Here is a 25,062-nt window from a genome sequence, read left to right as displayed (position 1 = left end):
CTATAGAGCAGGTATCCTTTGGGTGCCAGCAGCACTGCCATTTCCCTCTTCTCTCCTCCTCCACCTTTCCCAGGTCTTCCCTTCCCTTCTCTGTTTTCTTCCCCTTTCTCTGAGGCTCCTGAAGCCAAGGCCTCCTAGGCTTCACCTGGATGCTTTGGATTCTGCTTCAAGGACTGGGAGAAGAAGAGGATGGAAAATCAGGAATCCCATGATTCAGGTATGGCAGGTGGTCTTTGTTCCTTCATCTTTTAGAGGAGGAAGGACCCAGGAGTTCTTCTGGTCCACTCCCCTCCATTTCATTCCAATTAATTGGTCAGAATTTCTTTGATCAATCTAAGCACTTACTGAGCACCAGGCACTGGGCTAAGTGTTGGGAGAAGAAAGAAACAGTCCCTGCCCTCAAAGTGCTTATATTCTAATAGAGGAAGAGAACACCCAAAGTCTGGGAGGAGAAAGTGCTGGGCCCAGGCTGGGTTACAGTGGAAGCCCCCAGGCTGAAGGGCAGTTCCCAGAGGAATGGAGAGGCTGGCCTGGTCTGGGAGGAGCCAACCAATCAGAGGAAGGGGCTGCAGGGAAGCTTCCAAAGGGAGAAGCCCAGGGACAAAGTGACCATGGAAGGTGAAGAGGCTTTCTTGGCTGGGCAGAGGAAGTCCTGAAAGTCATGGCTGGAGCCTGGAGAGGAATGAAAAACTTGACCACTTAGTAAATTCTCTCTGTCTCTTTCTCCATCTCTGTCTCTCTCCATCTCTCTCTCTGTCTCTGTCTCTCTCCATCTCTCTCTCTCTGTCTCTGTCTCTCTCCATTTCTGTCTCTGTCTCTCTTTCTGTCTCTGTCCCCCTCCTCCCCCCACGTACCATGCCCTCAGATGGGAGCCAGGGATACAAACAAAAGAGACACACTTTGCCTTTAAGAAGATCACATTCTATTCTGCGTACATACACAGGCACATACCACATCCATACACATATTGAAATTATGATCACGTCGATCCCCTACTCAATGAACTCCAATGGCTCCCAGTTTTCTGGTCAAATGCAAACTCAATTCAATCTTAGATTTATTAAGTTCCTATGACAGGCAAAGACTTGTTCAAGACCTGATATTGTAGACAGAGAAAATTAGGGCCAGTGACTTGTTCAAGGACACAAAGTAATAAGTAACAAGCTGGGTCCTCTCCCCCCCCCCCCCCCCCACCCCCCCCCCCCCCCCTCCCCCCACCCCCCCCCCCTCCCCCCCCCGCCCCCAGCTCCTTGGACTCCAAACTCTGCCTCTAATGACTGCCTAGGAGTTAGACTTCCTCACTTGTAAAATCAAAGGGCTGAATGAGAGATTTCCTTAAGTCCCTCTGGCTCTAAAATGCTCTGAATTTTCTGGTGTCTTTGCCTTTGGACTCTAGAAGACATCGGTTACTTTGTTTTTGTTTCTGGTTCACTCTTTTGTCCTGGCATACCTTGGCATGCCTTGCACACATTACGTTATTGATAAATGTTGGTTGTTGGAATGAGACTAGCTCCAGTGTGAACAGATGAGTGTCTGAAGCCTGGCAGAGTCATTCTCCTCCTGTGACCCTGGACTAGTTCCCTTTCCTCCCAGGGCCTCAGTTTCCTCTCTCATATAAAAACATCCCATGAGGTGGTTGGATTAATCTTTAAAGTCCCATCCAGCTCCATATCCCACAATCTGACTCTAGCAACAGTAGCTTTTCAATGAAGAGCATGGAAAAATACCAAATTAGTCACATGTTAAGCAAATTTGAATTCTGGGTGGAGTCTTCTTCCCTTCCGGTCCAGAAATTCCAGATGCAGTTGGAACATGCTGCCTGCTTTGACAGACAGAAAGACTGAGGTCGTGGGCAAGGCAGGCTTCCTGTAGAATGCAGAGGGGGTGACAAAGAGTTTGGCATCCTGCTTATAACACTTCACAGGGACTTCAAACTCTCTTGGGTAGATGACAATGACCTTCAGGATGCCCTGGATGGAATCTTAGAATTTCAGAGCCTGGAGGGCTCTTATCTAACCAAGTTCCTCAATGCACAGGCAACTTTCCCAAGGTTAAACAGGTAAGGAGTGTTATCAGAGATTGTCTGCACTCTGGGCCTCTGATTGCAGGCAGCTCCTCATTCATACTCAGGCTTGGAGAAATAAGTGACTTGTGGCCAATTCGGGTCCTGGAGAACAGCTGAAGCCTCCCTGACAGTAATTCCCATCATTATCTGGCCTAGCAAAGTGTCCTGGTTCTTCCCTTGGGAGGAGGTCTCCAGGGCTCCTGGCCTCCTAATCTGAACAGCAGCTCATTGGTAGATCTGTGGAGAAAGCCCAGGGACATTCTCAAGGACTAAGTGGCCCCCAGCAGGGGTGCTGGCCCAATGTTAGTCTTCTGGACTTTGAGGGGAAAAGAATCTTAATAAAACAAGTATTTGTTGAGTACCTACTATGTGCTGGCTCTGGGAGTGTAGAAACAAAATGGAAACTCAAGGAATTGATATTCTGTGGAAGCGACAAGGTGTATCCATATAAACACACAATTTATACAAAGTAATTTCTTGGGGTTGGGACCCAGGAATGGCGAGAGGCACAGTAACTTGGCAAGAGAACAGAAGTCCACAAAGGAAGGTTAGAGATGAATGTATGAGTAGCATGTGTGGTGGCTGCAACTGAGAGGCCTTAACCCTGGGTGATTTAGGGGGTGTCTACCCCAGACACAGAAACTCTCCCCTGGCAGAATGGGCAGATGAGAGCATTGTGACAGCTATGAAGTGTCTGAAGCCAGCACCAGGCAGTGTGGTGAGATGTGTCGGATGCATCTCCGGCCCTGGCTGGTCATCCTGACTTTGGTCCTACCACTGGACTTAGAAGAGAGAGTGAGGCTCTCCAGTTGACTTGAAAGCCAAGACATCCCCTTCCTGATGTCACTGGTCCTCTTCAAAAATGAAGGACAAACAGCAGTAACGGAGATGAATGGGAGACACACCCAAGGCAAGTAGGGCTGTTGGGGAAGGGAAGAGGGAAGAAGGAAGTAAGAGGAAGGCCAAGGAAAGGCTAAAGCAAGAAGAACAAAAGGGGCTGGGAGAGGACAGTCCCAGTGCGCCTGCCTGCAGACATCGCATGGATTCTTCTGGTGCACTCCCTTCCTTTGACTGTCTCTATCCCACCCCACCCTGGGCTCTAACAGAATCTATGCTTTCAGGGGTGGGGGAGGGAATTGCAGCACCCACTGCAGCGCCTTGTATAAGTATAGAGAATGCAGAGGAAGCAGAAATGTATCTTTATGGAAGCCTCTTATAATTCTGGACAAAATGGGGAATAAGTGGAAGAGGAAAGAGGCTGGGAAGTCAGCTTTGGCAAGCTGTGGCGCTAAAGCGGGACAGAGCGAGTCAGAGTTTTACCCTGGAGAGGAGGGTGATGGGAGAGAAAGGAAGGCTGCCCTCAGCCCTGCTCTAATGGTAAAATCAGTGGACTTCACTTAAGTCAGAAGGGCTTCATTCAAACCCTGTCTCTGCCTTTCTAAGCCTGTTTTCTTATCTGGTAAATGAGTTGGGATGAATCACTTCCCTCATTGTCCCAAATCCAATGATTCTATTTGCCCTTTTCCATTTCAGAGCTTGTTTCCTTAGATGGACTTGAGATAATCTCTAAATGGGTCTCCTTCCAGCTTGAAATCTAATCAGGCAGCCTCAGTTCGTCATCTATTAAACGGGGGTACGTGGTTGGGTTAGATATATTTCATGCCAAGAAATGGGGAGGCTCTTTACCTGAGTCCTCCTTTCTAACAGGGGCAGACAAGCTTGTGGCATCATCCATCCCCCAGGACTGGGCTGAGATTCTAAGGAGACAAGATTGGCAAAGGGCACATCATTATTAACTTCCACCTCTCTTTTAGGCCTCAATCCCATAACAGCTAATGTTTACAAAACACTGCAAGCAGCATTCCCTTCCTGAGACTGTTTCCCCCTCGTAAAATGGGGCTTTTAGGATGCCTAAACCTCAGGAAGGTCTGGCTTCCCACTGTGCTTCTGACCCATGCAGGCTGGGTGACTTTGGGCCAGTCCTTGGCCTCTGTGCTCCTGATAACTCTGTTAAGGGGCTATGGACCTGGCCTGGCTGAGGGTGTGTGCTTCAGCCAGGTGCTCCTGCTGACACAGAAATCGCGGGGATGGGTGAATAGAGAGGTCAACCAGGTCACAGACTGGAGATAAAGACAAAATGAAAGCATTTCTGCCCTCAGGGAGTTTACTTTCTCTCTGGGTGACAACAGATGCCCAAATAAGACCTTCTGGAGTAGTGATGGGCATGGCCTAGGGTTCCTTTCTGAGCCCTGGGAAGGCTCTCCCAGTGGCTTATCTTCAAGGCCTCTTCAGGCTCCACATCGAGAACGCCCATCTTCGCAGCCGGCCTCACTTTCCTCCTCTGTAACTTCCTGGACCGGACTGGATCACGCTGAGGCGGTGATCTGGGCGGGGCAGAGGCTGTGACTTCCAGGCCGAGTTTTCCCCATCAGCAAAAGGGGCACGGATCCCTTTACACTTTTAAGACGCCAGAGTTTTTTTTTTTTTTTTTGGTACAATGTATCTATGGATGTTTACTATGTTAAAAATAAACCTTTCTCATATTATTCTGGAAAGTTTCGACCTCAAGTTCCGACCCTCGCCTCCACCCATGGGCGCCAGGGACCACTCCTTGACCTCTTCTGTCTGTCACTCGGTGACTGGCCAGTCTCTCGTGATTAGAAGTCGGTGGACCCAGGTTTTGAACATTGATTAATCTCAGGGACATGGAATAACATCCAGTCGCTGCCGGACGGATCAGACTGACCAAGGCGACCTAGGAAAAAGGGGGTGAAGGTCCCTTTATGCTCCGAGGGCCAGTGTCTACTTTTGTAAAATGGGGGCCTTGGTCCAGTGACCCCCAGAGCTCCCTTCCAGCCCCAGTCCTAGAAGCCTGGGCTGAGGAACGGCCGCTTAACCCTCCCGGGGCTGGACAATGGCCACGTCCTTTTCGCGGGAGTTTTCCTCGGACCGCGTCCGCTTCCCCTCGCGGAAAGCGCCAGGGGCACGCGGGGGGCTCCTTCTGCCTGGGGTCCGAGGTCAGCGCCGCCTCAGTTTCCCCTCCCCGCCAAGCCCGGCCCCGCCGCCCCGGGCGGCCCAGACTCCGCCCGCTTGCCCCGCCGCCGGCCCGGCCCCCGTGACGCCGCCTCCGCCCCAAACTTTTTCCTGCCCATCCCGGCGCGGCCGGCCAGGAATGGAAAATGGCGGCCTAGGAGCGGACCCCGCCGCCGGCCGGCCAGCCCGCGCCCCCGCCCCCCGCCTATCCGGCCAGCCCGGCTATCCGGAACCCCGCGCACCATGAGCCGCTGGGTGCCCACCAAGCGCGAGGAGAAATACGGCGTCGGTGAGTGGCGGCCCGCCCCGCGCCCCCCGCGCCCCCCCCGCGCCCCCCGCGCCCCAGATCGCCCGCCTCGCGCCCGGGGGGGCTCCCCGCTGCCCGCCTGCCCCGGACGGGACGGGACCAAACTTCCCTGCTCCGCCCGGCCCGCCCCGGACCCACACCCGGAGCTGGAGCCCGCCTGCGCGGGAGCCGAGCCTGGGGCGCCCCCTCCCCTCCCCTCCCCAGCCCTTTCTCCTTCCCTCCCTTCCTTTCTCCTTCCCTTCTTTCCCCGCCCGCGCAGAGCCTGTTGCTGCTGCTCGGGAGGGGAGAAGGGGGAGGAGGCGGGGTGGGGGTGGGAAAGAGGGAGGGGGGGGCCTGGGTGGGGGAGAGAAGGGGAGGAGGAAGGGGACTTGGGCCCGGGCCCAGGGAAGGGGGGTCCGGAGTCGCTTCGGAGCTCCCCAGGTTCTCCAGCCCGGGCCCTCGGGCCTGGCCCTCCACCTCCCCTCCCCCCTCTCCATCCCCTACCCCTCGGGCCCAAGCCCACCCCTGGCCGGCCCGCCGCCGCCGCCGCCGCCGCCGCCGCGCCCCCACCCCACGTGTCTGCCCGCCCGCCGCCCGCCCCTGCCCAAGTTGTCCTGCCCGCGCAGACTTATCTGGGCACACTGTGTCTCCCGATGCTTGGTGGGGGCAGCGCCCGGAGGGCAGGGGCAGGGGCCCTTCCGCCGCTGGTCACTGAGCCTGGCACCCAGTGTGGGTGCTTCCCATCCCGCTCGGGCACCCACGGCTTTGGGGGATGGAGGGGGTTGTTTGTCTGGGAGGATCTCTAATGCCGCTCCCACTATGCCAGCCCCCAGGGTTCCATCCTGCGTCCTTTCCTGCTCCCAGTCCCCACACCCCCAACATGTAAACACATGCACACAGTCATACTCGCACCCACTCACAGGCACACACAGGTTGACACTGGGTGCTTGGGTCCTCAGCTGTCTCCTTCATCCAAGTCCGGTAGCTGCTCCCCCAGGAATTGGAGCCGGTGCCCCCTAGATTTTAATGTACACTCTCATGTTCCCATTGCCCAGTGGGCCCCCTTCCAGAAGCCCTTGCTCCCCCTTACCCCCATTTAGGGCCACCTTTTCTGAGTGGGCTGGGCCAGGTGGGCAGAGCTCACAGGTCATGGTTCTTTCATCCCCTTGGTTTTCTTGGATGTAATTGTAACCTTAGGAAACCCTTGAAGACTTAGGTACACCCCCCCACCCCTCCTTCAGCCCCCGCAGAGTTCTAGGATGTGGTCATCAAAAAACATTCCTGCCCCTGGGTGGTGAGCAGAGCCTTCTGAGAGGGTGAGACTGGTCCTCATCCCTCCATCTCTGCCCTGAAAGGTGGGTGCCTGGTCCCTCCAGCCTGACTGGGCCAAGCCCTTGCCCCATTCCACTGAGGTCAAGGGATGGGTCAGGCCCGAAAGGGAACATCCTTGCCTGAGAAATCCCTGCTAGTCCGTGGGCTGGGGAGACAGAAATGGCACATTGAGGTGGGAGATTCTGAGCCAGCCAGAAGCCTTTTGGAGGCGGAAGACTGCTTTTTTACTGTTAGAAGACAAACAGAAACTGGGAGAACCATGACAAGGCCATTAGAAGCAGAGGACCTGGGTTCAGATCCTTACTGCCTGTATGACCCTGGATGAGTCAGTTTTCTCAACTATAAGATGCCCAAATTGGACCCCGTGGCCTCGGAACTACATCTGTGACCCCAGGCTGACAGCCCTTCCTGTCCGATTCCCAGCCCATTCTGCCTCTCCCTTCTCCCACAGCTGCCCTCCCAAGGCTGGCATCTCATTCAGTTTGATGAATACTTAATTAACAAACACCCTGCTCTGTGCCAGGCAGTAGTTGGAGGGAAAGTCCACGTCTAGGAGACAGATCACAGGTCCTTTGGAGTGTTTGAATCCCCTTCTGCCACAGAGATTATGAAATGATTCTGGGCCAAGGTCTTGACCCCTCTGAACCTCACTTTCCTTACCTGTGAAGTGGACCATTACTATCCTCCTTCTGACTCTTAGGAGATCACAGAAAGTAAGGCCCCAGGTGTGGGGCATTCGCTGTTGATGATCTGGTTTTGCACACCTAGGATGTGTGCTGACCAAGGCTGACCAAGAGGAATGCATGCAGGGGCTGCTGGGTTGCCACCTCTCACCCGGGTTACTGGGGCTGCTGGCCTCTCCTGTCCCTTCTCAGACTGTCCTAAAGCTCAGACCTGACCAGACCACTCTCATGTCTTCCCTGTTCCTCCAGGGGTCCCACGTAACCTCGGGCTTGGTGTGTAAAGCTCTTTCCAGCTGTATTGTATTTCCCATGGGCCCCCCCCCCCCATCCATTCCAGCCCCAGTGGCCTCTTAGCTTCTCTTCACACACACAGACCCTCCCTCATTCCCCACCTCTGGGTTTTTGCCATCGCTTTTCCCCCTCCCACTTATCGGCCACCTCCTACCTTGTTCCCTTCACAACTCTGCTCAAGTGATTCCTTCTGCACAAAGACTTTTCTGGTCCCCCATGTGGCTCGTGCTGCTCCCTTCCCCCCCCCCCCATAACCTTATAGTTATCTTGTCTTTACTTATGTACTGGAATTGGACAGTCCGTGACCCCTAGGAGCTCATTTTCTGTAGTGGAAGGGACATGCACACACACAAGTGTGTGTGTATATATAAATGTGTACATGTGTGTATGTATGTATATATGTATGTCCAAGTGTGTACTTGAGTGTGTGTGTGTGTGGTCTAGATGGGGGTGATGGGGGTTCCTGGGAGCTGGGGGATGGATGGACAGAAGAGGCCCCATGGAGCAGATTGGAGTGAAGCCAGGAAATCAGAGGACAGAGGGTTCAGGGGGCTCATGCCAGGCCTTGGGTATAGAGACAAGGGGCGGTGCTGTGTTCCAGGAGCAGTAAGTCAGTTGGCAGGAGAGAAGGTGAAAAGGGCACAAGGTATGCTCGGTCCTTCAAGGGAGATTGTAAGAGCTTTGGAGCCAGTGCCCATGGTCAGGGAGCCCCTGGGCTGCCTTTGTGTGTGGGAGAAGCTTGGTCACATTCTTTGGGGCTTTACTTAGTGATACCATTTTGGCACTGGGTGGAGGGTGGATTGGAGAACAGAGGGACTGTAGGTAGGGAGCCTGGGAAGGCTGTGCTGTGCTCTAGGTGAGCAGTGATGAGGCCTGAGCTAGGTGGATGGGGCAAGAGTGGGTTTTGAGAAAGGGCTACTTCTGAGAGTTGGCATCTGGGCAGATTGGCAGCTGGCCAGGTCTGGGGTGGGGGGCTTGGAGGAGACTGAGGAGTGAAGGATGGCTGGGGTGGGTGCCTGGAAGAATGACAGGGGACCCCAGCAGAAGTAGGGAAGTTCACAAGAGGGCTGGGCTTTGAGGTGGCCTTGAGCTCGAGGGAGACTTTGGCCGAGGCTATATGAGGTGATTTATAGACCTCAAATCACCTGCATAGTGATGGGAATGGAAGCCGTGAGCCCTGCTGGGGGCTACAGAGGAAAAAGAAGAGCCCCCCTGGGCAAAAGTCATTTAATCTTCTGTTTACTTCAGTTTCCTCATCTGTAGAATGGGTGAGCAGTAGCCTTCACCTCCCAGGTTGTTTCAAGGATAAAACGAGGTATTATTTGTACACCACTTTGCACACTTTCTGGTGCTCCAAGAAAGGAGGAGTCATGAAACCCAGAAGAGGAAGAACAAGAGAGCGGGCAGCAAATCCAGGAAGGAGAGAAGAGAACGGCGCCTTTAAGAGTGTGAAGGCATCCCTGGTGACCTGCGAGTTGTGGAGGGAGAAACCAGACTTGGAGGTCTGAGGAGGGAAGGGTGGCAGGGCAGGGCCGTGGGGAGGGGCCACGGAAATGAGCTCATGGGGATGAGACCACGGGGATGACATTTTTGAGGCCTGGAGAAGATCTGGGCAGGTTTGCCAGCAGCCAGCCCTGAAGCAGGAGGAAGGCAGATCCTTGCCAGTTCCAGAGAGGGACTGCTCGTGGGCCCAGCTGAGGCACCTGGGGAGGGCATGGTTGGTGGGAAGGACCATCTCTCTTTGTCAGAAGCCAGAGTAAAGGCTGTGAGGATGATACCAAGGGCTTTAGAGACACCGAGAGCGAGAGAAGTGGGAGCTCGGGGAGTGGCCTCGAAATTGTTTTTAATCTACATAAATATAAGTGGAATGTCCAGATTAGCAATCAGGAATCGGCATGCTTTTATAAAGCGCCTACTATGTGCCAGAGACTAGGGGAACAAATAGGAAGAATGAGACGATCTTTCTTCCTTTTAAGGAACTTACATTCTCTCCAAACAATGTGAACACATACATTTAGGTGCAGAAAAAATGTAGAGGGGGTAGCTGGTGGTGTGAGTGTCAGAGGGCTAGACCTGGAATGGGGAAGACCTGAGTTCAAATCTGGCCTCAGATACTTATTTAGCTATGTGACCCTGGGCAAGTCACTTCCTTTTGATTTGCCTCACTTTCCTCAGCTCTAAAATGGGGATCATAATAGCACCTGCTTACACAATGAGATAAGGTTTGCAATAGGCAGTTAGCCCAGTGACTGGCCGTGGTGGACATAGAGAATTGCCAGTTCTGGATAGCAGACCCATGGTGATCAGGGAGGGAGGGCTCCTGAGATAGAGGGCAGGGGGCAGGGCATTCCAGGGACTTCAGTTCAAAGGCAGGGGAAGTGTTGTTGAGTCTGGGAGCCGAGGAGGGGGAGTCACATGCTCTGCGGCTGGAAGGGGAGTTTGGGTCAGGCTGCCTGATCCTAGAGTTTGGGGGAGGTTGTTGGAGGAGTAAGCCACTACATCTGCACTCAAGGAAGCTCCTCTCGAGCTTCTGTGTGGAGGCTGGCCTGCAGTGGGGACGGACCAGAGGCAGGGCTTCTGATTCCAAGGCCTTTGCAGTCCTCTGGTCCAGGAGTGATGGAGACCCGGCCCAGAGGATGTGGCACTCAGGGTTTGCAAGGCGCCCTGCTCAGCGGCTCTCCACTTTGTCTGGAAGCTGTGCCAGTGAGAGTTGAAGACTGAGGAGCTGAGTTCGAATGTGTGCTCTTCCACTCAGTGCCTGTGTTCTGTAGTTGACTGGCCAGTTTTCTTCATCAGGAACGTGAGCGCTTTGGATGGAGCCCCTGGACAGGGCCCTATTGAAGGGCAGCATCCCTTTGGAAAGCTGTGATTATGTGCAATTTCAGAATTGTCCTATGGAACCAGGAGGGGCATTGCTCTTCATGGCCCCAACAGTCAGAGAGCCCCAGAAGGCCCTTTGGGCTGGCCCAAGGGGACAGCACCCCTGTCTCTGCAGGTCTGTAATTAGAGGGTCTCCAGGAAATGCCACAGAAAAGATTCTTCCATAGTATGAGAAAACTGCTGGTGTTGTCTTGAGGACAGCCGACTCTGATTCAGTGTGAAATGATAAAAGCTTCTAAGCTTTTTCTGAGGACTGGGACCAGTGTCTTAACTGAACCACCTCTGGATGACTTTGAGGCCCCCTGCTGGGCCTCAGTTTCCTCCCTTTGCAGTTGATTGTGTTGGGGGTCCCTTTAAGCTTAAGTTGATCGATTAAGTTGATTGCTTTTTGCACAGTAGAAATTTAATTAAAGTTTGTTAAATGACTGAGACTGAGACCTTGGCTGTAATTCAGGGCTTCTCTTTCTCACAGGGGAGGATTGGTTCCTATTTCCCACCCACCCCCCTTAAAGAGGGCTAGCTATCAGGTTTGGAGTCCTCTCAATGTTTTCTGGGTGACCTGGCATCAGCAGGCAGGGTTTTCTTGAGGGGCTACTAGTCCCCTTTCCCTGGAGAGTGTTGTGGCTTGTGGTGTTGTGGTCCCCTTTCTGGGCCTGTGCATGGGTCCTGGGGATGATGTCAATGCTAACTCCTTTATAAAAAGCCCTTAGCTTCCACTCCTTGTCCTGGAGGCCTAGAGGCAGTGGGGGGTGGAGTGGGGTCTGCTAGGAGTTAGAAACTGTCACTTGCTAATGTGGAAATGCATTTGGCCAAGCTGGGCTCCTTGCCTAAGGAACCCCCCTCCCCTGCCCCCCAACTGGCAGCCCCACAGAGGAAGGAAGGAAATCCTGCTGCTGCTGGGGAGAGCCAGAGAGAGACTCTCTGTCCTTGGAGAGAGGGCGTGCTGACAACTTCCAGGGCTAGCTTTGTCTTTGAGGCCTTGGCCCAGGAGGGGCAATGTGGCCCGCCCCTGTTGTGACCATCCCCACCTGCTGCCTCTTGGGCCCTCTGCTCTCCTTGCTTCAGCTGCTCTGATCCTCAGGGCCCCTCCCTCCTTGGGCGGCCACCTTGGCCATATTCCCCTAGCTGAGAGGATGGCAGCTTGCCCTCCTTCCCTTTTCCCAGATCACTGATTCTCTCTGGTCCTTATCACACTCACCTTGCTCTTCCTGGGGCCTGGAGACACAGAGATGTTGGGGAAAGTTATTGTTTCCAGGAGTTGATGTTCTCCTGGGTGGAGACAGCCTTGGAAGGCTGAGGTGAGTCCCTGATTGTCTGAACCTGAAGGGAGGCCTGGCTACTGGGAGAAAGCAGGTGAGCGGGGAGCTGTCCCCAGGGGAGATGATGCCTGGGCTTGGCTGGAGGAAGCCCAGGATTCTAAGAAGCAAACATTGCTTTGGCACCTGCTGTATGCACGGAGCTGTCCAAAGTGCTGGCACAGTGGACAGTGTTGGATTGTTTTAGATGACCTAGGTTCAAATTTTGCTGCTGCTACTTATTACCTGGCCTTGGGCAAGTCACTGGGTCTTCCTGGGCCTCAGTTTTAACAATTATAAAATGGGGGGGAGGTTTGGACTGGATAACCTGAAATATCTTAGATATTAATCTGTGATCCTTCAAGAGGTGAGGAGGGAGTGTGCTCCTGGCAGGCAGCACTGTGACAGCTTGTACAAATGTCAGAGGTGGGGAGACAGGGCTGAGTTTTGGGAATAGGAATTGGACATTGGGAGCTTAGAAGGTGGGAACATCTGGGAAGTAACATCCGGGAAGTGTGGAATGGCAAACTGCAGCCAGATTTGTCTTTTATCCTAGAAGCTATCAGAGGCCTCTGTTGAGCTGAGGAGAGATGGGGTCAGGGTCTGGATTTAGGAAGATTATTTTGGCCTCTGTCCAGAATAAAAAGTGTCAGTCAAGAGAAATGATGGTGGGAAGTGAAGATGGACGGCCCCGTGGCAGCTGGGAAGTGCAGTCAGTTTTCTCATCTGTAAAAGGGGGATAAAAGCAGCATCCACCTCCTGGGGTTCTTGGGAGGAGCCGATGAAGACCATCTGTAAAGTGCTTGGCACAGGGAATGCCAGGTAGATTAATTCTATAGACCTGTGCCTCAGTGGCATCCTGCTGACATGAGGAAAAAGCTAGGAAGCCTCTTAGAACGTTGGGCTGGCTCCCTGTGGAAGGGAAGGGACATCCGGGAGGGGAGATGGACTGGAGGGACTGGAATCCTGTGTCTAAGGGGGGGTCCCAGGGTTCTTGAGAATGGCACTGATTTGGTTTAACCCGCATACGTTTCCTCTTGGCTTTGCATATATTCGGTGATTAATAAATGCTTGTTGGTTATTCTTCAAATTGTATCTATCCGTGGGTCCTACAGAGTGGATGGAGGAGAGCTCTCTGTAAAATCTGTCCCTTCAGCTGAGAATGAAAGGAAATCAGGGAGTGTGTAGAGAAGGTGGTAAGGAGGGAGATTGTACCAGACCTGGTGACAGGGGGAGTGCAGAGACAGATATCAGAAGGATTGCTTCCAGCAACAATAAAGTTTGATTGTGCCATTGAGTTGGTCGCTCAGAATCTGATTTAAGATTGGAAAGGCGGGAGGGGCATATTATGGAGGCCTTAACAAGCTGAACAATGGGATTGTGTTTGATCCTGGAGGTGAGAGGGAGCTGCTGGGGCTTAATGAGCTGGGAGTGACATGGGCAGGCCTGGGTTTTAAGAAAATAACTTTGGAAGTGGAATTGAGACTGGCTTAGATGGAAGAGAGACCAGAAGCCTAGACCACAGGCCTCAATAAATGGTTATTAAGTTAAATTGTCCTGGGAGGACAGACGATGGCAACCCGAAGTCAGGTCAGGGAGTTATTCCTGATACCTTCTGAATTCCACTGAAGAAAATCTTTACTGCCCTAAATGCTCAAAGAAAATGTAGAGGATCACATATTCAAAATTAATGAAAACAGGGTACACCCTAGCTTACAGTTAATGATTGGGACTTCTTTGCCTGACCACTTCTGATCAGAGAAGATTAATATCTAAAAATGTGACAACAAAGAAAAGAAAATGAATCTTTAATCTTTAAAAATCTTTTTTAAAAAATGTGGGAGATTCTTCCAAAGTCAGAGGGTTCCTTTACACTATACAACAGTGACTTTTTTTGTTGTTCAGTCATTTTTCAGTTGTGTCGGACTCATGACCTCATTTGGGGTCTTTTTTTTTTTTTCTTTTTGTAGGGCAATTAGGGTTAAGTGACTTGCCCAAGGTCACACGTATTTGGGGTTTTCTTGGCAGAGATACTGGAGTGGTTTGCCATTTCCTTCTCTACATCATTTTACAGATGAGGAAACTGAGGCAAACAGGGTAAAGTGAATTGCCCAGAGTCACAGAGCTAGTCAGTGTCTAAAGATTTGAACTCAGGATATTAGATGTCACTTATCTTTGGGCCTTCATTTCATCAGTGAGACTGGACTGGATGTTGTTAACACTGCTTTCTTAGGTCTCCCTGCTATGGTGGATGGAGTCCTGGGCCAGAATCTGAACTCTGACTCAGCCACTTACTGCTTGTCCCTGACTAAATGTCTTAACTGCTCTGAGCCTCACTTTCCCCCTTTGTAAAATGGAGATGATCACAGCACAGGGACATTGTGAGACTTTTCAGAACACAGTATGGTCCCTAAAGCAATGTAGAGCTGTGCCACTTGTTACAGTCCTTGGTAAAATTTCCTCTTGAAAGTTCAGTTTCTTACCGGTGAGTGCTATGGACACGTTGCCCATCCAACTCTTGAGTGAGGAGAGTGGCTGGGCATCCTCATGGCCTCCTACAAAGCCCAAAGGCGGAGGGTTTGGGGGCCCCACCTGGTCTAGCGAGCTGCTGCTTTGGGGGAGAAAACTGAGGTTGGGTCAGGGCCTTTCTGAGGTTTTGAAGGGTGATTGACATAACTGACCCCACACTGTGGGGCCTCTTCAGCATGGGGTCTCTGCCGTGTCCTCTGTGATGGACGTTTCCCAGACTAGGAACATAGAAATTCCTTTGGAAAACTGTCAGTAGCTTCTGATTAGCTATTTCACTTGACCTTGAAGCTAAGTGATGCAGAGAAGCCCAAGTGGAGAGTTAGAAGTGGCCTTTTATGCCCTCCAGCTCCCCCATTATACAGAGCAGGAAACTGAGGCCCCCAGAGGGGAACTGACTTACTCAGAGTCTTACAGGATGTAAGAGGAAGAGCTGGAATTTGAACCCAGGTCCTTTGAGCCCCAGTCTCATTGGCTCCTGGATGGATGCCATAGTATAGCCTGGCACCAAAAGGTTCTGCCAGCCAGAATTTGCTTGACTTGTTCTGCCAAGTGCCAAGTTCCACGCGGGCCTGGTAAGGGAGCAGCCCCTTTCTTCCCAGAGACCAGGCCAAGTTTGGAGAGGCTCCTGACCAGAGAATGGGCTGGCTACCAGCGGCCTTTTTGCTTCTCCTTTGGCTGAAGCGCCTCAGGAAGCCAACAAAGCAGAGATTGGTGGCCAGAGTGTCCTTACAGGAGATGAAATCATAGGTCCCCAGGTCCTTCTATAGAAGCATTCATTTGACAAGCATTTCTGAAGCTCTCCCTCAGAGATAGAATCTCCACGTGCCAGAGTGTGGCACACAAAGAGCAGAAGCTTGGGAGACACCCACATCTGGGGGCTGGAGGCCAAACCAAGAGCCGGACACAGAGGCTCTGAGGGGCATGGGCCGGGAAGGAACAGAGCAGGGATTTTCAGTGGGTTGGAGTAGAGGCTCTGAGGGGCATGGGCCCGGGAAGGAACAGAGCAGGGATTTTCAGTGGGTTGGAGTAAAATGCCAGCCCAAACTGTATTTTCATATTATGATCGTTTTCCTTGTTCAAGATTCCTTATAAATGTTACTACAAGTCATCTGGTGGTGAGGATATGTTCGAGGCCATTGGGGGAGACTTTGCCAGTTGGGACTTTTCTCTTTATAAGGTAGAAATAGCTTGGATTCAGAATAATATCAAATTAATAAAAAATTGTTTGTAGCATACTTGTGCCCCAAATACAGAATACAGTCTTAATATGTTTAATTCTATGCCTAGACTCTTGTGAGAGGACCTCAGTTCAAATCCCACGTTTAATGTTTGCCACATGTGTGACTTTGGGTAGGCCAATTAAACTCCCTCTGCCTTGGTTCCCTCATCAGTAACATGAGAATGTTGGACTACAGGGCCAAGTCGTCTGAGGCCCCTTCCAATTCCAAAGCTACAGTCTTGTAACTTTCTCCAGCTCTATACCACTGCCTAGAAGAGAAGTCAAGAACACAAAGGGAGGTTTGCAGATTAAATTACATTATCTAATGTACAGACTTTTGAATTTAGCTCTCTGAGGGCAGGGCCATCTTTCATTTTTGTCTTTGTGTCTGGCTGGTCTTCTTTTGCCCAGGAAGACTGAGCACCAGTCCCTGCCCTCAGGGAGGTCACATTCCTACTGTGTGAGTAGAGTGTCAACTCTGAGAGCTTGGAGACGCCTCTCTGACCACGCCTCAGTCCCCTTGGCTGGATTCCCATCCGGGTCCCACCCACTCATCTCCCTCTCTACCATTGTGCCTGGTGACCTCATGGGTTCAGTTATCTCCAGGCTGAACTTTCCTTCTCCTTATCCCCCGTGCCCATCTTCCCATTACCCAGAAGCCTCAGCTTTGGGTTTTCAGAACAGGCTGATTCTCACTGTGGTCCTCTATCCTTCATGGTTCAGCTGAGGAGGATGGGGGAGGTCCTGCTCACCCCAAGAAGGGCATCAGAGATCCCACTAATTTTCTTCTTCCTTCCTTGGCTTCCCTTTCTGATGTGGGATGGAGAGGTAACAAATGTTCTTTGTATGTGCACAGACCAGCTTTGTGCATCCCAGGAAGTCAGATTCTTCCTTGACATCATAAGGCCACGGCTAGGGATCGAGAGAATACACAAAAACAAAAACTCAGACCTTTCATTTACCCACAGATCAGCCGCCAGAGTCAAGCGTCCCTCCCCTCTCACCATCGGCTATTTTTAGTGGGATCATTACTGTGAAGGAGGTCTGTGTCTGCATCTGTCACCCATTTCCTCTCCTCCACCCTACTCTCTGCAGAGGAAAATAAAGTGGGATGTATGGATGGAGCCTCAACCTCCTGACCTCCACAGGAACATGGCCAGATTCTGGGTCCAGGCAGCGCCCTCCTGCCTGTGGAAGGCTCGCCTTGCCATGGGATGGGGAAGATGATCTTTGTAGGAACAATGGGTACCAGCAGAGTTTCTGGGACAGGTCACAGAATTACAGCTAGAAAGGGTCTTGGAAATTATTTAGTTCAACCCCTCCAATTTGGAGGGAAACTGAGTCTCAGTGATGTAAAGTGACTCAAAGTTCGAGAGCTAGTGACAGAGGCTTAGTCACTGGTTTCCTCTTCTTCTTCCCCCTTCCTCCTTCTCTTCCTCCTCTTCTTCCTTTTCCTCCTCGTTTTTTATAAGCAGAGGCCAAAGGGCCACATTCCAGATTTCTTAGAGTGGCAGTTTCTGTTCAGGTACGTTTGTGCCAGAGACTGCCTGCCAGTGTTGGGGGTCCTGCCTTCTCAGTGTTTTGGAAAGACCCCTGAGTTAAGGTGGATGCCACACATGTGCCAGCGAAGTCAGATGGGTGGATAGCGCCCCTCAGATACTAAGTGACCCTCATTTTCCTCATCTATAAAATGGGTTTAATAATAGCACTTCCCTGTAAACACTTGACATGAGGATAGAATTAATTTTTGTGGAGTCCTTTGCAAATCTCAAAGTGATCTCGAAACACTAGTGCTGATTATAATTATCATTTTTATTTGCTGTTGTTATTAAACTTATGTTGCTAAGTAGCTAGTGAATGAACATGCCTGTTTTATTGTGGTGGCTTTCCTGTCCCTTTTTGCTTCAGCTCTATCTGTGGCCCTGCCAGGCCAGCATCCCAGAGGGAGGTAGGTGGGGCTAGCTGCTTCTGGTTGTTCTGGGTTGTGGGGCAGGCAGAGTGGGGTCCTGCAAACAGCAGCTCTATTGTGGCATCCCTGGGGCATGGTTTACGGGGGCCTGGCCCTTGTAAGAGTACGATTAGTAAATGCCCACTGAATCCCTGCAGCCAAGGGCTTGGAATCAGGAGGGGCCTGAGGTGGAACCCTGGCTCCAGCAGCTGCTAGCTCTGTGACCATGGGCAGGTTTCTTCAACTTCAGATGGGGCTTCTAATGCTAAGATTATTTCCTTGGCTTATTGTGAGAAAAGCCCAGAAAGTGTTGAAGAAATCTGAGCTCTTGGTAAGAATAAGGAAATTCAGTACTGACTGGTGACAGGAGGATGTGACTGTCTGTGGCTCTGGACAGAGGTGAGCTGATGAAGACAGCCGTCCTCCCCACACCTGGAGGCCTGTGTCCAAGCTTCCAAGCCAGTGTAGTCATTAGCTCCCAAAGGCCACCCCAGCTTCTGGCAACATGACCTAGTGGAAAATGGATTCTGGGTCTTTTTTCCCCAGTGTTCGGTAACCTTTTTCAGTGCACTCTCTTTCCCAGCTCTCCTCTTCCCGTTTTTCTATCCAGCCAAACTGGCCTGCTCTGTTCCATGAACATGCCACGTCTCTGGGCTCATGATGTATCAGAAATGCCCTCCCCTCATTCTCTGTGTGGCTGCCAGCTTCTCACCCATCCTTTAAACCTCAAGTGAAATGTGGCAGCAAGCTGTCCTTGATCTGTTTTCCCTCTTCCAGCCCAGAAATCACTTTGTTTGACGGCTTTTTTTCATTCAGTATTGTGTATTAGGACTGTCTGTGTTAGGGGGTTGTCCTCCGATAGACTCATTTCTGTGATGGTAGGGACGGGGTCTTATTGTGGGAACCGAACTGAGGACAGAGCCCCCTTGGTGCCTCTGTGCCCTTAGGCCTCAGTTTCCCTGTTCATGAAATGAGATGGTTGAACGAATCCTCACAGGATCCTCACGGGTCCCTTCACGTCTCATGTCTTCGATCCTATGAACCATGAATAAACATTTCCTCTGACCCTTCTTTCCCTTCCTCTCTCCCAGCTCATTGGACGGTCCTCTCCTGAGGCTGCCCTGTATCTGCTTTGTACGTGTTTTCTATGTCCTATATGGACGTGTTGTCCTTGTTGGCATAAGCTCTTTGGGGAGGGAGGGGCTCCTTCACATACAATATTAGGTAGGTCCCAAAAGCCACCGGACTCACTCCATCTTCAAGGCTGAACTTAAAGGTGCAGAGATTTTAGGGGGTGATCCCATTTAGTCCCTTGTCACTTCATTGCTTAATCAGTAGTCATTGAAGTCTCTTTAATTTTATTTCATTCCACAATTAAAAACACAATTCGTTAACCTCTCTGGACTCAATGATACTTAAACAGGTTAGAGTGTTGAAGGTGGGGGAGAGCCCTGGATGGTGCCCCTGATGGAGGGGGCCCCAGTGCCAGTTCTCAGGGGGGAATCATGCTCAGGCTTTTGGGGGACTGGGCAGAATCACAAGCACCCCAAATTTCCACTTCCTGGGAGAAAAGCACTGTCGTCACCCCTTCTTTCAAACAATTACCAATCCCTTTAAGCTTATTGACTTTCTGGGAACAGAATATATTTTAGCAAGAGGAAACTTTGATTTTTTTTTTTTGTCTAAACTAGTTGCTGCTTTTCACTTCCATAAGGTTTGGTTTGAATTCCTTTTGACTTCATGGATGGCTTTGATCAACATTTTTCCATTTGTCAAAATAAGGCCCTCATGCCCAGATGAAGCTTTCAATTTTTTATTTAAAGGTCGAGCAGATAGGGCGAGGTAAATGAACGCACTTTGCCTTTCAAACAAGGTGGGGTGGACAATATAGATGCTGCTGCTCTGGGTGCTTGGGGAAGCCATTGGCATTTGGATGATGGAAGTAGGTGTGCGCCTTTAACCCCTTTGGAAAAGGCCTTCTTTCCATAAGTCCATGGGCAGGTTTTTGAGTTAGGCCTACGTTTGCTTGTTAGTAGTTGATTGTCACTTATTGACTAGAAACCTGTGGGCAGAACTGAAGCATGGGCTGGGTCTCAGTTTGACTGTACACATTTATTTTTTTAAAGCAATTGGGGTTAAGTAACTTGCTCAAGGTTACACGGCCAGTTATTTCTGGGTGTGGTGCTGAGTATCTGAGCCCGGATTTGATCCCCAGGTCATCCCGACACTGGAGCCGGTGCTCTTACTCACTGAGCCACTTGGCCGCCCCTTTGACTGTACACATTTGCCAGCTGCTGTGCTAAGACCCAAAGAGAAGAGAAGTCGGTGCCAACTCTCAGGGAGCTTGCATTCTTATTGGGTGAGGAGGCATCAAGGACAGGGCCAATGGGAAGGTCTGGAGGGCCTGGGGATCAGACCTTCAGGACAGACGTGGGATTCACACCCTAGGCTCACTGATTCCAAGACCACTGCCATGCTGTCCCTGGATAGGATCCCCTCCCATCTCTCTTTATTCTTACCAAGAGCTCAGACTTCTCCATCACTTTCTAGACTTTCCTGACAACAGCCCAAGGAAATAATCTTTGCATTAGAAGCCCCATTTAGAAGGTGAAGAAACTTGCCTGAGGTCACAGAGCTAGCAACTGTTGGAGCCAGGGTTCTGCCTCAGGCCCCTCCTGAGTCCACGCCCTTGGCATTGAGCATTTATTAATCCCATCTAGTCCCACTAGACTGAGTCAGAATAACACACAGTATGTGCCTTAATACAAAATAAAGTATCGAGGGAGGGTTGGAGGGAAGGTTATTACTGCCTCTGAGCCAGTGGATCAGGAAGGGCTTCCTGGAGGAGGCAGCCATTGAGTTTTGCTTGAAGGTTGGGTTGGAAGTCACAAAGCAAAAGGGGGTCGGGGTAGAGGATTTTATAGACATCTAATATCTGATTATGGATTGAAAACCAGCCATGATTCTGGGCTCCTTTTTGCCTTCACACTGTGGCTACGTTATGTTTTTGGATGAGCCTGATTTGGGACTTGGTATGGGATGCTGTCCTCTAAGCCTAGACCACTCTCTCCTCACTGTTCCCTTCTTCCTGGGACCAGAAGTCTTTCCTGATTCACGGTCAGTTCTTTTGTGTCTGTGTAGACTGACTTACCTGCCTATTTTTCCAAACTCCTGGGCTCCCCGATCCGAGCTCTGGGACGGCTGGGATGGTTTCATTTTTATATGGCTTATGATAAGCACTTAATAATAAATGTTTGCTGAATTGAATTGAACTGAGAACTAAAAATTATGTCATGTTGTAAGACATTTTAACAATTTGGTTTTTTCTTAAAACACTTTGTACGTCAGCTTCAGGGCCAGTCACGTCCTGTCCTGCTCGGATGCCTGGAGAGCCGTCGTCTCTTTTTTATTTTTTAATAAAGAAAAAGCCGAACTAACCATCGTATCAACCAAGTGTGACAGTGTATACACCATTCTTTACCTGTGGGCCCCGCCTCGGCAAAACGGGACTCAAGGCACATTCTCTGCTGTCTGGCAGTGTCTGCACTGTGGGTTTTCCATTCTCTTCTTTTGTGCTGTTGTCATTGTACCATTTTGAGAGACTGTCCCTGAGGTACCCAGGATTCATTTTGGGTGAGGTCACAAGGACAGAGATGTGGAAACAGAGGATGTCTGTCCTGAGGTCAGTGCAGGGCTGGAGCTGTCGCCAGCCTCAGGTAGAACAGCTGCCGGATCCTTGCCCACCTCTGACAGCCTGCATGCATACCAGGCTGCCTCCACCGTCCCACCCCATATTTCTGAGCCGTTTTCCTCCTCGGGCTTTATGATTTACTGGGGAGCACTTAGAAGGGGAATTAAGTGCGAATGAACCTTCACAGTGACAAATCTGATTCTCTGGAAATGAGGTTTGGGTGAAAGGGTGTCTTCAAGACAGATGTTTAACACTCTTGGCATAAACATTGCAGCATTAGAGTTTCCAATTCTAGGTTTAAACCAATATTTGTTTACCTGTCCCAGAAAGGGCCTTTGCTGGGCAGCCAGAGGCGGCAGACGGCCTCGCACACTTTCAAAAATGTATCTGTCAAACGGCCAATTACTATCTTTTTTTTATGAACTTATGACATTTCCACCGGCCCTTGCCCCATTTATCAGGGATGCAGCCGTGATCCATCTCCTGGCCTGATGATTTTAGCCTGAGCTTTGCCTGAAGGAACACAGGCCTGGCCTTCAGTCAGGTTTTCAGTTTGGATGAAAATTTGTGTTTTCCTATCATCTGATTTCCTTTAGGAAATCTGCCATTAGTTCAGACCCTAAAATAATTTCATGGGTCATACTCACACATGCATACAAAAACAGGTACGGGAAGTGGTATAAGGCTAGGGGAAGGTCATAGGACAGGAAAGCCTGGTCACAGGGTCTTAGACCCAGAGCTGGAAGGCACCTCAGAGGCCACTCATGTTAGAGGTGGGGAGACTGAGTTAAGAGTTGTGACTTTTAGCTAGATGGGAAGTGCCTGGAGTGCAGGCGGTTAGGTCCCTTTGGCCCCTTATCCTGGCACCTGGATAAGGGACACCTGGCCTAAGCTTAGCTGGTAAATGTGTATGGAGATAGAGTCCTGGAGGATCCTGCTTCCTCTCCATTCTGGGCTGGACGGTCTTGGCTGAGTCCCTTTTCCTTCTGAGGACCCCACTTTGTTCCTTTATCCAGTTATGGGGTAGGACTAGATTTCCAAGGTCACCTGAACCAGTCATTGGTTTATGGATTCAGGATTGGAAGGAACTTAGAAGTCTTAGAGTCAGATTTTTTCATTTTACAGATGAGGAGACTGAGCCTCAGAGGGGGGAAGGGGAAGCCTAGGATCATGGCTGATGGTGACTGAGCCAGGATTAAACCCATGACCCGATTCCAGATCTCCTGTCCCCCCTGCCTCCCAGCCTTCCACTGGGCCCCACTGTCTCTGGTTCTGGGATTTTTATGCTGACTTCTGATGTGAGTTAATGTGGAGGGGGTGCACAGGAGAGGGAGAGTCTTCATAATGGAGACTGACTCTCCTTGGGGAAAATTGATGTGAGCCAAATGAATGTCCCCTTGATCATGGAAGGGCTGAAAGAAAACCTAATGAGCATTGGAGTGACTGGTCCTCAGACAAATAAATGGAGCCCTTTTTGGGAGCTGATTACAGCCGAGGGAAATCAGATGGGAGAGCGCAGCAAGATGTATGATGACCCGTAATGAAGGATTGGGAGGGTTTGCAGTCCTCTGTTAATGAGACAGCCAGTGATGACCTCGCCTGAACCACTCAGGCGCCCTCTCACGGATCTCACCTTCAGCCTCCTACGCCGCTAGGATCACTCCCTGGTACTGTCCGACGTGACCTGGTCCAGCCTTGCTTTTCCTCACTCGAGACACTCCCATCTCTCACTTGTCCAGGCTGCCCCCGTGCCTGGGATGCCCTCTCTCCTCCCCTCTGCCTTCAGTACTTGGCTCCTGTGAACATTGCTGATTGGGGGGCTGCCTCTTCCTCCATCCCCTTCTCCTTCTTGTCCCCAGGCTTGAGAAGCTCTTTTGGGCTATTTTATATTCCTGCTGTGTTGGAGCTGGAGGAAGGCTTCCCTAGCCAGAGCCTGTCATTTGCTGTGGAGTTTTCAGGCTATTATGTCCTGAGGTTTAGCATGCTGCCTTTGACAGGGTTAAATGCTGGTTGAGTTGAGGTGACTCACTCTATGGGCCACGTGCTTTGCATGGCTCCCCATTGCTTACCCTTCTTACTGTGGCCTTCACGGCTCTGCACTGTTTGGATGGAGCCTGCTGCTACTCCAAGCTTCTCACAGACCACACCCTTCATGGCTCAGACTAGCTGGGCAACTAGAACGTCTCCTTTTTGGTGCCCCCAACTCTGTGCCTTGGATCATGTCGTTCTCTGAACCTGGAACCCGGTGTGTTCTCAGATCTGGTATTAGCTCATGGACCTTTAAGAGGCTGTTCTGTGTCTTAGGCACCTCCAGATATGAAAGCGAGACTGTCAGAAGACCCAGCTGAAAATCCTAGCTCTCCCAGGTCCTGCTAGGTGACCTTGGACATATCACTTCACTATTTGTATTGGAATTCCTCATCTTCAAAATGAGGGCATTGGACCAGTGGACCTCCAGATTCCCTTCCAAGAGCCCCACTTTCACCCAACAGTCAAGACCAAGTGGGGGCACTTGAGCATAGGTTAGGATGGTGAGGGAAATCTCACCTCCTGAATGCCCAGCTTTAGCCAGAAGCCACCCCTGCTTCCTTCTCTCAAGGCTCCTGCACTTTGCCCCTTTCTTCAGGCAGTTATCCTATTAAATGGGGATGGTTTTATTGCTCTCCTCTTATCTCTCTGAATAGATCCTAACACTCTTTGTAGAGTAAGGATCTTATTTGTCTTCTCCTTTACCAAGGCCTAGCAGAATGTCTCATGTAATGGAAGATGCTTGAGAAGTGAAGTGAATGGATTCTTTCATTTAACAAGGTATTTCCTGAACACCTGCTAGCTTTGAAAAGCAACATTTAAAATATTATTTGGTTTTATCTCACCTTCATTTTCTAATGGAGAATAGGAAACAGAGAGGGGAAAAGGAAGCCCACACATCCATCTAGCCTGACTTTTTAAGGGGTGAACATTCTGCCCTTCCCGACCCTGCCCCGAAGGGAAGGGCGAGGGTGCATTTGCATGTCTCCTCTCCAGACTGGGCTGTCCTCATGTCATCTTCTTTCTTCTGGTCTTCCCCCTTACCTTGTTGTGGTCCTAGTGTCTGCTGGTTTCCTTCTGCATCTGTTAGCTTGTGAGTGTCTCCCGTGCTTCTCTGCATCCATCACACCCATCATTTCTTAGGAAGTCCCCTCCCATTGAGGTACCTCAACTTGTTAAGCCAGCTCCCAGTTGATGGGCATCTGCTTTTGTTAATGATGATGATGGTGAAGGCGATAAATATGAATAATGACTAGCATTCCTGCCGTGCTTTTAAGGTTTACAGCGCCCTGTATAGACAGAACCTCATTGTGTCCCCATAACAGCCCTTGGGAGTGGGGGGGGGTTGTTAGTGTTATCATCTTATAGATGAAGGAACTTAGGCAGACAAAGAAGAAGGGACTTGCCCATAGCTAGGAATGTTTGGAGGCTGGACTTGAACAGGTTTCCTGACTCTACGTTCAGCAAGGGCAACCCTAGTTGTCTCTATCACAGGTTCCATTGACCTGCTATTGATTGGAGAACTCCAAAGGGGAAAAGCCCACCAGCTCCCAAGGGAACACATCCTACTTCTGTATCTCTGTAGTCATTAGGAAAATTTCCCTTACATGGGGATCTCTTCACCTTCCTCCCTTTGTTCCTAGTTCTGGCCTTTGGGGCTCAGCAGGACAGAACTCAGTCCCCCTCCCCATGTCAGCCCTTAAGACTCTTTAAAAAATTTTTTTTTAAATTTTATGTTTATTTTTAGTTTACATCATTCATTTCCACAAGGTTTTGAGTTAC

The 25,062-nt window shown here is 50.7% G+C and overlaps 1 protein-coding gene across 2 annotated transcripts in view; it reads left to right on the top strand.

Moving 5' to 3' along the window:
• Positions 1-5,209: 5,209 nt before the first annotated feature.
• Positions 5,210-25,062, top strand: part of DOCK1 (dedicator of cytokinesis 1) — a 618,254-nt gene continuing 598,401 nt past the window's right edge. For both annotated transcript variants that reach the window (XM_069101719.1, XM_069101718.1), the window contains exon 1: positions 5,210-5,387. In XM_069101719.1, the coding sequence (XP_068957820.1) occupies positions 5,342-5,387 (46 nt within the window). In that variant the 5' untranslated portion in view covers positions 5,210-5,341. The remainder of the gene's footprint in view (positions 5,388-25,062) is intronic.

Source organism: Petaurus breviceps, unplaced genomic scaffold, assembly GCF_028583685.1.
Source record: "Petaurus breviceps papuanus isolate PSGF00001 unplaced genomic scaffold, PetGlider_PUasm1.0 490, whole genome shotgun sequence".
NCBI lineage: Eukaryota > Metazoa > Chordata > Mammalia > Diprotodontia > Petauridae > Petaurus > Petaurus breviceps.
This window is presented reverse-complemented; position numbering and strand designations above follow the sequence as displayed.